This window comes from Amphiprion ocellaris, chromosome 19 (genome assembly GCF_022539595.1).
Source record: "Amphiprion ocellaris isolate individual 3 ecotype Okinawa chromosome 19, ASM2253959v1, whole genome shotgun sequence".
NCBI lineage: Eukaryota > Metazoa > Chordata > Actinopteri > Pomacentridae > Amphiprion > Amphiprion ocellaris.
Window position 1 is genome coordinate 3,598,917 of NC_072784.1, and position 15,200 is coordinate 3,614,116.

The following is a 15,200-nucleotide window of genomic DNA, read 5'->3' on the forward strand; positions in this document are numbered from 1 at the left end:
CAGCTCAAAATACAGTTTTAAGTTGTACAAATTAAAAAGTGACATGAAAATATGCCCTCATCTGTTTCTGCTGTGAGCACCGTTTTTCTTCTTCACTCTTCTTCAGCCATCACCCCCCAACACCCGCCCCACCTCTCTAATTCCTGCCTCACATGTTTGGCTCGCTGCGTGAGACAAGGACTAAAGAGGACACGCCGTTAATCCAGTCTTTCACTTGCCACACCGAACCACGACACACACACACACAAAACATGCACACTGACCTCGCTGAAATCAAATCTATCAGCGACGGCTACTCCAGCTTCAGAATGTAAAGATGAGAGTTTGTCCAGAAAAGTCCTCTACAATCATAATTGGATTACAGGAACAAATAGCAGCAATAATCACAGGGTGGTGGATTAGTTTCCTTCAGAAAATCACTGTAAAAGGCTTTTTCTGATCACTGGAGGGACAATGCCACTGATTGTATTAGAGAATATAATCCCATTCTGAAGCATGATATGTCATAAATAGTTTATGGTTCAAATGGAATTTTTTAAATATTGTGATGTCTTTAACCGTAAATGATGCATTTATCTGACTGTGTGTGAGAGAGACTTTCTGCTCGTGTGCAAATGAAATGATACGTTGGGGCATTACAGTGCATTTAAATCCATCCATCCACACCATCTGTTGTTGTTTGGAAACGTTTTATTTATTCTGCTATTTATTTACAACCACATGATATGCATTGAAAGTGAAATCACAAATCCATTTGTCACGATACACAACACACACACAGACACACATGCGCATCAATACACACACTCAGCACACACATCCCAAGCAGGATGTTCTCTCATCCAAACATGGAAGGAGACACAAAGAGACAGAAATAATAAAAACATGCAACTAGACAACATAAATTTCACTGGAGAAATGGAGTTTCAGTTGTTCGGGAGATGAGTTATCAAGGTAAACAGGAGGAAGACATGAGGAACTAGAGGAGGAGACACACACTTAAGCTCAGCAACAGTATTTTAGTAATACTCAAACAAAAAAAAAAAGACTTTTGAGTCAAAATTTTAGGGACACCCTCTTAAGAGACAACTGAAGGCATCAGGCTTCATAAGTTGGTTTTTAGTAGCCTTGTTAGCTCATCTACTTGTACCGTAAGACATTAATACACTAAAGTGTCATCAGATTTTGAAGTCCATGTAAGTGCCCCTTGAAATTTGTTTAATTCTTTAAAATTTCTACACTTCTACCCTATATTTTCCCCTCAAATTCTGTTGCACTTTTCAGCACTTTTCACTATAGAACAGAAATATCATGTCTATAGATGAATATAGAAATATTAGAAAAGCTCAAGGCCATTTCAACTGTTAGACAGCAAACAACATTTCAGGTATCTACTGAAATGTGCTGATTATAGAATGCTTTTAAATACAGCCTCATTAAACAGAAACAGTTTGCAGAACCAGTGGTAGTGAAAATATCAACCGATTAGTATGTTAGCTTAGCTAGCCATATAACACTCTTGTTGCTTATTTATAGTGGTCTGAATGGCAAAACAAAAATCTAGTTGTCAGCATAGAGCATATAGTCCCAAGTGAATGTGCCTTAAACCTGCATTCTTTTAACAGCCAGCAGGGGGCGACTCCTTCGATTGCAAAAAGAAGTCAAATTGTAAAGAAAACTATGAGAAAATGATCTTACTTCTCACTTGATTTATAACCTCAGTAAACATTTTACAAATGAGTTTTTGGTCTCGATTTCTAGTTTCAAGCCTCCTTCAATCCAGCATGATACTCATTTTGGAATTTATGTTCTCATTTTGAATAAAATAGGTAATAAAGCAGGGTATGTTTTAAAGCAGGGTTACGTTTTGATTTACAAGTTGCTGCCATATTGGTGTGCATAATGTCTGTAAATTCTCAGTAAGATCCACCCCTTGCGAGGCTTCAAAACAGTAGTTTATAAACCAATGGGTGATTTTTTTCCACCTTTTATAGGCAGTCTATGGTTCACAGTAAAACAATCCAGAGAGGGTTAGAAGCAACAGGGTTTCTTACATACTAACAAACCAAAGAGAGTGAAACAGATTCTACTGATTATATTTTTTTCTAATCATACCATAGTATCAAAATTATATATTAATACTTCAGAATACTGATGCTTTAAAAAAAAAAAAAAGATCTTTAAATCTTTTTAACAACCATGATGTTGCTCACACAAGTGAAGGTCAATAATGTAAAAGTGGTCGAGTAGATAAAAGGGAGGCTGTGCAAGATTTACTTTCAAGTTTAGGTAGCATGTCATAAAGCTTCTAGTTTACATGATGTTTCCAACATCTGAGACAAAAAAACCCTGACAATGTCATCTTGTGAGACTCCCAGCTCCTTGGAAGTGTAATACAAAATTGCTATTTTGATTTTTACTTTGGTTGTCAGTTAATTAGTCAGTCATTTAGTGTGAATTTGCAGCTTAAATAAGCCACTGCATAAATATATGCCTTTATCTGTGCTGTATGAATAGAAACGATGCATGTTATAAAGTATTACAAGTACTAGAGTTGTTGGTTTAATGAAAGGATAACCCTTCTGTGCAGATGATGTGTATGTTTATGTGAGTGTGTTTAGCGGATGGGGGCCTTCAGAGCGGCATCCACCTCCTCCTCCGGCAGCAGCGTGTGCCACTGGGCCACAGGACGTCTGGGATTGGCCAACATGTCTGACCAGTGTCGTAGCCCGACGCCCGAGGCACCGTAGCCAATCCAACACTTTCCAATGGGGTCATTGCTGCCCAGCTTGTCGTAGTCGTAGACGGTGATCAGCACCTGCACTTTCTGTGTGTGGAGACAAAACAGGGTTAAATGCATTTATAATGGAGTTTTTTTTTCTTGGCAATATATGAAGTTAAGTAGTAACACTGGTTAAGGTGAATGAAGATGATCTTTGATGTGATTCTGGTGCTCGAATCTGTTGAGTTTGTAATGGTTGGTAAAAAAAATCAACTGCATGGTATATTCTAATGTTATTGTATATCTACACAATTTGCACTGATACCATGGATCTCATAAGGTTTCTATGCAGCTTTATAAAGTTTTTTTCAATCTTTGCATTGACATTTAGATAACTGCAACAAAAAAGTGTGTTACCTCTTTTTGTTATAATAAGCTCAACTCCAAAACAAAAGGGAAAATTCAAAATTGCACCATATCATCTCTTCTGTAACTTTATCACCTGCGACTGTCATAAACAACACAGCTGCCAAATAAAAATGTACAAAGGATTTATAACTTCAGTCAAGCGCAGTTATAATTAAGAGCTATAGATTGGATTTAGATTTGGAGAGACAGAATAACAAATACAACCATGCTAGCAGCACAGCGTTGTTTTGTTAGCATGCTAACATTCTCAAAATGTAAATTCCTAACATGCTGATTTAAGGCAATTACCATGTTTACCTGTTCAATCTCTTAGGAAAGTGTTTTTAGATGCTAGCATTTGCTAATTAACACTAAGGACAAAGTAAAGCTGGGGTTGATTTGGATGGCATTAGTTTAGATTTAAGAGGGAAATATCAACTTCGGTGCCAAATTTTGTTGCAAAAGCTGAAAAATAGTAAATTGTTTGAATTATCAATCAACACGCTCTATGCGCAGACACCACAAATAGTCCCAGGACTTACTGATCGCACCATATATACAATACCAGTCCAAAGTTTGGGCACAAACTTTGGACTATAGTGTTGATATATTTACATTTACTTCCAATAAATTAAAATGATCAAAGCTCATACCCACAGCCAGTCAACTGAAGTGTCTGGTGTAAATAGGAAGTGGTCATACTGAAAGACATTCAAACCTGGATCTGAGAGAAGGGGATCTCAAAGCTAAAGCTCTCATTGAAGTAAGGATTCAAAGTATTTTGCTTGACTGATGTCTTCTTCTTCTTGAGTCGCTTGCCATTGTGCTGCAGCACCACCTTAACAAAGGGATCTGAGAAAGAGAAAGAGACAGTAGATGAGCAGAGCAGTACAGTACCAGTCTCAGTCTTTAGTATTTAAGTATATGTGTTTACCTGACAGTCCTCCAACGTCCATCTTCTTCAGATTCTTGGCTTCCATGATGTTGACCGTTAGTTTACCGGCCGTGGGGACATATCGAAGGGAAATACAGATATCACCCAATTTTTCTTGCTGTTAGAACCAAAAAATATACATGAAGTATTAGTCATAGTGCTTTAAATGTTGGTATTGATTGTTATATTTACTAGGGTGCTTCAAAAAGGTTTCAGCCTCATCCAAACAGGGGCGGAACTCCACCTTCGGAACATAACTGTATTCTGTGTATAAAGCCTTATATCACTGTCCACAAAAACTCAAATGTTTGAAGCAATTAAAGTGATGTTTTTTGTTGAGGCCAAACTTTTTTGAAGTACACTCAAAAACAAAAAACACGTGCCTCCTCTTTTTCTCCTCCAACCAAATCCTTCCATTCATGTATCGGCTGTCCGAGGTCTATACTGTTCATGGGGATCTTGATTTCGCCGATGACGTCGTGTTTGCCAAAACGGTCAAAGTCAAAAACTTGGAGCACCAGAGTCTGACCACCCAACTCACTGTAGGGTATCTGGAGAAGGAGAGTATTAAAAAAACTAGCACTTCAGCATCTTTAAGGATAATAAGATATTTAATAAACTAAAAATGCATCTGAAAACATGATCAAACTGTGTAGACCTTAAAGGTGAAGGTCTCATTGAAGACAGGGCAGAGATTCTTGCGCTGGACTTTGGTCTCAAACTTTTTCTTCTTGTCTGGCAGCATGTAGACTTTGACGTAGGGGTCTGAGGTTCCACCTATGTCCATAGCCGGGAGGTCCTGAGCCTGGAGGATGCCAACTATCAGCTGGAGGAGAGGGAATAGAGTAGAAGATTGGTCAGACCCATTCACGTTCATGTGTCTGAAATGTAAAAAGTGAGCTAACATTTCAAAATACTGGCGTAGGCGTGTGTATATGTGTACCTGGTTATCAGTAAAGTTGTAGTCCAGTGTGTACTCCAGTTTACCAAAGAACTCCTTCTCCTCCTCTTCCTTTCCTTCCTCTCCTTCCTGGAAGACATTGAATGGTTAGCACTGAACAGTCTATGTAATTAATCTCACTCACTTCATATCTATTCTCCTGGAATCACCTGAAGTCTTCACAAAGGTTGCATTCTAAAATCCAAAAATCCAAATTAATACCATTTATACAAATACCATTCCTAGACTCTACTGTTATTTAAATATTAGGAATTTTGTCGTTCAAGAGAAACAACTGGTAACCACTACTGAAAAGGAATGTGCAAATGTAATGAACAGAGACCAAGTCTAACCTTTAAATGGGCAAAAACAATATAGACGGACGATATAGTAAAGTCTGTGGTTTGCAGTCAGTGTGCCAAAGAGTGACTAAAGAATCCATATTCCAAATTAATGCTTGTTACAATCTCCAATCTGTGTCCAATCATGAGAAAACAGTAGCTCTGATTCCTCCATCCCCTTTCATTATGTTTACTCTGGTGCACTGTGGTCAGTTTAAGCTGCGATTTGAGCCATTACTAGTCTCAGCTTGGATAAAAGCCAAACAGCTGTGGACGGTTAAGCAGTGATTACATTCGCATACAAAACCCAGTGACGCTCTTGTTGCAGCTAACTCCATCTGTTGACATGTGGAGGGCGGAGACAGACGTGGACTCCTTTTCATACATGTTACAGCTGTTTCTTTATTGTTTGGTCTTGAAGGGATATCTTAATATTTTGAACCTTTATTTGCTTTCTTCCCAAGAGTCAGACAAGAAGATTCCACCATCATGTCTACAAAGATTGCACACAAAAATGTTAGCCTAATAGCATTCTGTGACATCTTGGACTAAATTAGGACAGCTGTTTCTAGTCTTAGTGCAATCAAAGCTAGCCAAATGTTGGCTTTAGCGTTATATTTACTCTACAGATGTCAACAGGTTGCTGGTTGTCTCATTCAGCTTTTGGCAAGAAAGCAAAGAAATGCATTTCCAAGAAACAAATCAATTACGTTGAATCTTCGACCACCTGAATAAATAAAACCCTTTAAACGCTGCTAAGTTCTATAGCAAAATTATTCTGCAATCAACCTGCAAAGTAGTCAAAGCTTGGCAGAATTACCAAGCAGAACAAATAACGGACATCTTCGTTTTTTCTCACCTTCTTTTCCTCTCCCTCCTCTCCTTCCTTGTCCTTCTTCCTGCGTCCTCGTCCTCCTTTCCTCTCACGGACCTTCTTGGGCTTTTTGGTTTTGTTGATGCACTTCTTGTAGATGCAGAATCCCAGGCAGGCGATGAGGGCAAGAACCACGACCACGATGGCACCCACGGCCCACATGGGCACTGCACAAAGAGAAAAGGTAGTTCAGTACTGAGTGATTGGGTAAGCTGGTTTCTTCCCTCTGAGGTAGAAAGACTTGTAGAACCTTCAGAATCACATCCAAAATGGTACAAATAATACAAATAATTCAAAGTTAAAAGGCGTCAAAGCTGTAATGTAAAATACTGGATGAGACATGCCCAGAAGACAAATCCTAAAGACTTGAGTGATCCAATGATTTTTCCTATACGGTCACAAAGTGCTCAAGATTTGTGGCTTTGACATTTGCAGTGACAGATAGCGACACTTCATGTTTACCTCAGGATGAGGTATAAAGACTTTGGGCATTTTTTGATGAATTGAGCATAAGTAGGTCAAAAATATCCATGTCACAACATAGAAAATGTTAGCAGACTAACTGACAAAACTGATACAATAAAACACTAAAACAGATAAATAGATAAAACAGATAAAACAATAAAATGAGCTGATTAAAAAAATGTCTTGATTGTGTTCTTTTTATTAAGTTGAGATAATCATGACAAATATTTCTTTTTGGCAATATATCAAATTTGATATGGAAAATAATAAATTGTTTCTGTGCCAGTTAAGTTAGCCATTACAAAAACACATCTCAAGGAAGTGTGTTGATTCCAGATCACATGACCTGCTCCACATGATGTCATTTCCTCCAGGAGAAAAGACTGGCAGTTATTTAATATAAAGTAGTGAGAGTCAAGTGTGGATTTATTGTATTTATCGCATGTCAACAGATTTACTACAATATCTTCAGAAATAACTTTGTTTCAATTTTATTCAGTTGTATATATAATATTTAGAAGAATCTTTCTGTAAAAATGCCATGTGGTGTTTGGTTATAGGAGGCCATATTGATTTTAGGCCTGAAAACAGCAAAAATGTTAACTATGATACCTGTCAACTTTGTTACAAAAAGTCCCACAATTATATATTGACCCATTTCGCATCTCTTTTTTCTACTTCTATTTTTTCTTATTTTAGCATTAGTGAGCCTCCATACATTTTCCAAAGTAGTCTCAACAAAGACTGCTAAAGCTGTCGTAGGGTTCATTCATATCTCCTGTCATGTTCATCTCATGAGATGTTATAATACTGCCCTCCTCAGACTAACTTCTATTGCACATTGCAATGTAAAACTACTCTTTGACAGGAGCAGAAGAAAAACATAGCGCTTTGACACCAAATAAAACAGTATGGTAAGAGACATCAGATGGACTTACTCTTGAGTTTATGATCTTGAAGTGCACAGCAGAGAGGTGACATGAAGAAATGAGAGAAGACAGAATGCAAAAATGAAACAACAAATGACTGAAAATGAAATGCCAGGATGGTTAAATGATGTTATGATATGAAAGAGAGGAGACTGGAGGAGGTAAAGCAGTATATATAGATGAGTGTTTGCTCACTTGGCAGGTGTGTGAGCTCGTTGAAGAACTTGTTCTTCATGCTGGCAAACTGGTGGTTGGAGTGGTGTGATGGTGGTGGAGGTGCCGGCCGCTCCCTCTCCTCTTCCTCGGCCGCCCTGCGGAGCCGCGACCCCGCCACGTCGACCAATCGCATCGTTGCTCTGTAAAATGGAGGAAGAGTAGGCAACAGACAGGAAGTGATTTAATAGAAATTAGTTGTAGAAAAGGTGTAAAGTAGCCACTGCTGCCTGCTTTCAGTACCACAGAGGTGTTGGTGATGGCAAAAACATCATCTTAATTAAAGTGAGTAAGTGGTTTATCATCCTCGTGTATGTAGAGACCCTCTTGCTCCTTTAAATGATTCAAAAGATGCAGTCACAAAGTGTAGAAAAGTCAACATTTTTACACTTTTTAATCCATTTGTAGCTGTAGTTTGATTAATTAAATACCAGCGACAAGACTATACCTCTGGAGCTAAATTAACACAGTTCTTTCCTCTGAAATATTGCTTCTCTCTGCTTCTGTCTTTTTCAGATGTGTCCTTGGTTCATGTGACCTTTCACCTGGCTGTAATCTCTTTAATCCTCTCTGTGTCGCTTCACTCTGCTGCCTCCGAACACATTCTGTCCTCAGTTTCAAGCTTTATTTCATCACGCTTTCGCTTAAAAAATACACAGAATCATGGTGTGATGTCAAAGCAGTTGCTAAGATCCTTTACTGTGTTAAAGGAGTAATATCATAAAGGGAAGATTCAATTTTTAAAAATTATACAACCGTGACATTCAAAATGTATGTATCAGCAGCAGACAAAATGAAGCATATTTTAGCTGTTTTATGTCCTAGTGGTAGTTTAATCTGTAATAATGCATTATATTGGGTTAGATAAACTGTATGTAAGTTTTTCCACTCTGAAATGTAGCAAAGTACAATGCAGAAAATAAAAATTAATGATAATAGGTACACACATTAGCCTGTTAGCATAATTAGCATACTCTAGCCTAGCTGACTGTGCAAACGTTTCGGGACAAAGTGAATCCCTTAATTTTAAACTACAAACATTTTATTCATTTGAAAGTTTAAATACACTTAGTAAAATAGTAGCTACTTACTAAAATAACGACATGGTGTCTTTCATGCTACAGCAGAGCAAGTTTCACTTATTCTTTCATGTCAGTCCATATTAGTGATGTTTCAGGATGTCTAAAGACAGACAGAAGCTACAACTCTTCTCGTAGGAAAGTTCAAAAACCACTTCAACCAAGCGTGAAAACTTCCTTTTTGTAATTTGGCGGAAACACAGTCACTACCTTGTTAGCGTTTTGTCTAACCAGAGGAGTGAAGTCAATATTTTTAAGTACAGGACTTCAGTGCACATTTATAGTTGAGCATTTTTGCAAACGTGTACATTCATACATTCAACTTATTTACAATTAATAAGATTTTTTTTGTCTTTAATCTTTTTTTTACCTATAAAAAGATCCACTCATTAATTTTAAAGTTATTTTACAACATTTGTAGTATAAGTATAAACCCAAGAATTACATTTACTATCCTTAGTCTCTTGCATTTTTCTCTTTATTTCCTCACTTTTTTCATGTGTTCATCCCTACTTCTTCTGTTAATTCTTTCCTTCGTTCTTCCTCCTTCACCTGTTCCTCCTCTCTGCTTTCCTAGCATGCATCATGAAACAGTAAAGACTGATTTCTGCAGCTCGTTGCTTGCATTTTTTAATCCCTCTGACTTTGTGGCAGCAAGATTGTTGGATGCAGACGTACGTTTATCTGGATTTATACATGTGTGATGACATTACATTGGCTTGCATACATCTTTTGCATTGCAAACATTTGCACAGGTGTTACTAAAAACTTTAATAATGGCTATTGTATTCAAGTGAACTGAAGCACTTAAATGGAATTCAGCCATCAATGATATTATTACAGCTGTGCTGCTTCCACTGTGCCACTGACAATCAATCATGATTATTAATTCCAGCTGTTTCCATTTCCAGCCCCTGCTCTTCTCAGTTTTGTCCTTTCTTGAGAAACATTGTGAATTTAATTGCCGAGAGCTATTAAGATACAAATCAAGCTTTAAGGTGTGTATGTAAAGTGCAAATAAAGAGCTGGATTTACCTTTCACCTTTCTGTCACAGAGGGAAAAATGCAATGAAATGAGAAAAAAATATTCAGTTTCTGCTAATCATGCCTCTTTCTTCAGGACTTTAGTGCCCTGTAAGGAGCTCCAGCTGTCAGTAGTTGCACTCAAACGGTGGCGTTTAAACACACCCAGGCTCCACCCACAGCAGCCATCCCTCTGCGCTGCACAGCAGTGTAACAAGATTAATTGCCAAAGGTAATCCAAAAATCCCAGGCTTAAACAAATTAAGGACAGTTTGCCTCTCTGGGTTTCCTCCCCTTTCCCCGCCCACCGTCTCCCCCGTCTTTCCTCCCCAACGTCCTCCATCATGACAGCCCAGATGGAGACGTGCCTCCTGATGGACATACGCTCCTCTGCACAAAGAAACACATTCCCATCACAATTCCATAATGAGATCTGCCAGGCTTTGTTACGTTGACCCTCGTAGACCCCTTAGGCTGCACAAACACAGGATTAGAGAGGAGATCTCAGTGTGTCTAGATAAACAGATAGAAAGGTGGCTTTCAATTCACTGGAGCAAACAGAAGTATAACAAATACTTAAATCTGTGTTTTACATCAATTTGCACTATTGAAATAAAGTGATTTAATGATGGTTGCATGTCTATTACAACTAGAGTTCCAGCATTAGCAGGAAAGTAGCATTTGAAAATGACTCCAAAAAGGTCCAAAATGACTCAAACTCTTGTAGAAATGACTCAAAATGGGTCCAAGTTGACAAAAATGTGTCCAAAATCAACTGAAAATTGTCCAACATTTTTCAAATGTGATAGAAACTTGTCAACAATGACTCGGCCTTCTGAGACTGTTGTAGTGACAACAAACAAACAAAACAAAAACAGAACTTAGAAACTGTCCAGAATGACTAAAACTGTCCAAAATAATTTAAGGTTTGTCCAAGGTGACGCAAATTTGTCCACAATAATTTTAAAATTGCCCGAAATGACTCCAAAATTGTCCAAAATGGTTCAATATGTCCACAACGCGACAAAAAGCTAGTCCAAAACAACTTGAAAATTGTCTAAATGTATCAAAATATGTCCAAAATAATTCAAAATGTGTCCAACGTGACAAACAAAATGTCCAAAATGACTCAACCTGTCCAAAAATAATTTCAGGTTTGTCCAGTGTGACAGCAATTCCTCCAAAAATAATTTAAAAATTGCCTAAAATGACTACAAAATTGTCCAAAATTACTCAAAATCATCTCAAAATGTCTCAAAATTTGATTAAATATGTCATGTGTGTTTTTTTTCTTGGCAAATCCAACTCATACTAATGCTATCTTTTTAAAATAATTATTCTTCAGTATGATATAATTTGGACAAGAAGACATATCACAAGAGCAGTGTAAAAAAAAATGTCAGATCTCAGTCTAAGCCTGTTTATAGGTCTGTAAGTACTCTGGATAAAAGCACCTTCTAAACTCTGTGTCATTCTGCTTTTTATGACGAGCCTCTGTGTTGCGTAACGACCTCTACAACACCCCAAAACCAGGATGATGAGTCCGCCTGGTTCTGGTTTCTGGGTCACCACAGATTTAGGCTGGACTCCGGCCAGAGACTTACATCAGTCAGTCAGAACCCTGATCAGGAATCAGTGTCTGTCCACAATTTTTAGGTCTTTGATACAAAACTCCCCCCAAACCACAGAACAGTGACCTATTTAGCAACCGGAAGACTGAAATTATGAAGAAGATTACATGGTGACGCTGAGGCAAAACTGATGCTCCACATAGAACAGCAGACTGGAGCTATGAAAAAAAGAGTTTTAAAAAGTAAAAGTCTACAGAGAAGAATGCAAGTAACTGAGTGTGTCAAAACAAGACAACAGCCTTTTATCTGAACATACTGACGTGTTGAATAAAACTCACATCACAACAATGAAACATGTCATCGTGTGGTGAAGAACCACCAACGCCTGCAATGTAGATTCAGCATGAGCCTCATTTTAACTCACTTCTTATTGGACGGGACGTTAGACGCTGCCAATCATCTCATCATAGAGAGTATAAAAGATAAATAAAACTGCAAAGGTAGGGGAGACAACGATTACAGTCAGAAATAAAAGGACTTGTGCTCTTCATCTGGTACTTCTTTTGTAAATGTAGAGTGAAAAATTAAAGTGTCTTTCCAATAAGATGTTTTAAATATCTTTTCTAGATTCTAGTTAGTTGATCCACTGCTGGAGTCCAGACAGATTTATCTCAACAACTATTAAATGGATTATCTTGAAATGTTAGCTATTGTACAGTTTTCTACTTTCCTTTTTTGGTGTTTTTTTTTTTTTTTTTAACAATCTCACAACTTTATATTTAATTAAGTAGTAGGATTTGCTTTATAGAGTGTACTCAGTCACTAATGAGATTTTCTGGTATTATCAAAGTCAGTTCAGTGATAGAAGCTGCTACTTTCTTCCCCTTTTCCCTTAATACTGAGCCAGACCTGACAGCCAATTGGTTCTAATCCCAGTCAGACTGGACCTTTACTGGATGTCTTAGGAGCTTCAGTAGAACGCAACTGTATCATAGCTCTCTACTGCCTATCATATGTCAGCATAACTATGGCTGAATAACTTCAGATACTCTTGGTTTATCAAACACAAAGCTGGGATGGGTAATTTTGATCTTCATCTTGGGTTTACTGAACAATAACATACAGAACATAAATATAATGGTGCTTACAGGTGCCTAATGCAGCAAAAAATAACTTTTATGAATCAAACCTTGGAATATGTGATTGAATATTCATCATACATGTATATGAAGATATGTAGATAGATAGATAGATAGATAGATAGATAGATAGATAGATAGATAGATAGATAGATAGATAGATAGATAGATAGATAGATAGATAGATAGATAGATAGATAGATAGATGGATAGATAGATAGATAGATAGATAGATAGATAGATAGATAGATAGATAGATAGATAGATAGATAGATAGATAGATAGATAGATAGATAGATAGATAGATAGATAGCTTATTAACCCAGAGGGTAATTCAAGATCATTGAAATGTTTGTTACTCTCACGTTTGTTGTCAACTTAAAACATCAAAATTTGTTATAATTTCAGCATTGTAACAAATAAAAGGAGCAATAGAAGCTTATTTTTCCTTCAGGATAGAAAAAATGCACACAATAAGCAACAATGTAAAGGTAAATGTTAATTCAACGTTATAGCAGAATTCCTATGACAAGTCACACTGTTGCCTGTGTTGCTATATCTTGATTTTTGATGCATCAAGAGCTTAAAAACTGCAAATCTTGCAGCAGATAATGCTGATTTTTACATTTAAAGTATGTAAAAGTTAAATAATACCACTTCCATGTACAGTGCTGCACATAAAAGGGGTATTTTTTTCCCCCAAAAATTCAAACGACTCCTTTAAAACTCTCGCTTCTTTGCAAATTGTCTGAGAAATATATAAATATTTTATATAGAAATTAATGTTAAGGTCACTGCAGTGCTGATTTTTTTTTTTTACTGTAGATTTGTAGCTTTGGACAAAAGAAGGCACAAAAAAGCAAGAAGCTAACTTTAAATTTAAATAAAGGTAGGCACAACCTTCATAACAAACTCTGGCGTTAAACAGGAGTACAGCAGGTGAGCTCACGTGAAGCAACACTACAAATAGAGGTGCCTTATCCGCCTCTAATCCACTTAAACTAAGCTTTGCCACTTTTGGACACATCCTTCACTTTGTGTAAAATCAAAATGTTTCTCTCATGTGGGAACTTTCTTAGTGAAAAGCATTAATCAAAAGATGGAGAATACAATTAAAAAAAAGCTGTTGAAAGAGGAAAATGTAATAAATTAACATGTGAGTGATCAAGGCTGCTTCTTAACAGATTTAATTGCACGACTGAAATGCTGTTACGTCTGAACAGGTACATGGGGAATAAATGCCGCAAAAGTGAGACATTAATGGATGTAAACAAATAAATTACGAAAATGTTTGCTTTTCTGATTCCATTCATTGTAAATTGAACACATGTACATAATCAGCATAACAGAGTAAATCTGAACAGAGCAGAAACTGCACAGAACTCACCCGATTAGTCCTCTTTGCTTCTTCGTCTTTTATTGCTGTTATCTATTTGCATCCAAATGTTCTCCACCACAAATCCTCCACTACAGACTGAAGAGAAGTCCTTGGCCACTACTCCCTCCCTCCCCCTCCCTCCCTCGTCTGTGTTAATCTTTGCAATATCCCTCACTGCCAGCTACTTACTGTCCACCTACACTGCAAAAAAAAACTCAGTCTGTAAGATTTGTCCATCATGATGACTGTAAAACTTTCTCTTTAAACAGTGAACACGTTTTCACCATATTCTGGTTTGTTTTGTGATTTTGTAAGATATTAATGGTCACTCCAGTATAGCAGGGTCAATATATAATTGTGACTTTTTGTAACATAGTTAACATAGTCCACCTTTTGGCTTCCTAAACAGCAGTCTTGAAGCTTTATGCCATGGCCCCAACCATAATCATCATGGCAGTGTCTGATTCCTCCTAATTCATAAATGAGCAGAGTGGTGGAGAAAAACTGGAGCTGAGGCAGGTTCTGGATCATGGACTGTCCTGTGATGGCATCCATGCATCACTTAAAGAGGCCGTGCCCTTAATTAAATATATTTTTAAGCTGTAGTAAAGTTTAAACAGGTGAGGTTACACTTCCTACAACTGTCACGAACATGAAACTGCTTTTTGCCCTTTTCTTCTCAAAACTCATAGTAAGTGTTGTCAGACTGAAATGATCTCTCCCTGTTGAATTCATGATGCAGTGCTGAATTAGTCCAGTAGATGGCCACAGTGTATTACAGAACAACCCAGAAATCTCTAAAAGATCTGGAGATGTCACACCATTGAAAAATATACATCTCACCTTGTAGCACTGTAACATCAACTCAGTTGTAAAGTTTTAGTACAATTTCAAGGTGTTTTACTTGAGTATTTTGATCTCAAGCAACAATTTACTGCAATTCAGAGACACTTATACCCTTTACTAAACAGTATTCAGAAAAAATGTAATTAAACTGTAACAATGACCAAAAACTGTCTTCAAATGTTGTAATTTTACCTGTTAACTTTACACAAGCTCCATTTAAGTGACTAACTTCAAAACCTATTTTATATTTCAAATGTAACCCCACCAGAACTGAAAGAACCCACTTTTTAAATTGCATTGAGACTCCATTTAAGATGTTAAAGTTAACGATGTATTTT

The 15,200-nt window shown here is 37.2% G+C and overlaps 1 protein-coding gene across 3 annotated transcripts; it reads right to left on the reverse strand.

Annotated features, from left to right (window-relative positions):
- Positions 1-672: 672 nt before the first annotated feature.
- Positions 673-14,151, reverse strand: syt5a (synaptotagmin Va). Of its 3 annotated transcripts, none has more exons than XM_035946672.2 (10): positions 14,026-14,151; positions 7,809-7,969; positions 7,623-7,637; positions 6,205-6,386; positions 5,008-5,094; positions 4,723-4,890; positions 4,448-4,615; positions 4,065-4,182; positions 3,849-3,982; positions 673-2,827 (listed from the first exon to the last, which is right to left on the reverse strand). In XM_035946672.2, the coding sequence occupies exons 2-10, from the start codon at positions 7,960-7,962 to the stop codon at positions 2,618-2,620; spliced, it is 1,236 nt and encodes a 411-aa protein (XP_035802565.2). In that variant the 5' UTR covers positions 7,963-7,969; positions 14,026-14,151; the 3' UTR covers positions 673-2,617. The 3 variants fall into 3 exon arrangements, with proteins under 3 accessions (XP_035802565.2, XP_023122698.2, XP_054861477.1); XM_023266930.3 differs by lacking the exon at positions 14,026-14,151 and adding an exon at positions 9,941-10,093; XM_055005502.1 differs by lacking the exons at positions 7,623-7,637; positions 14,026-14,151 and adding an exon at positions 9,941-10,094.
- Between the last annotated feature and the right edge of the window lie 1,049 nt (positions 14,152-15,200).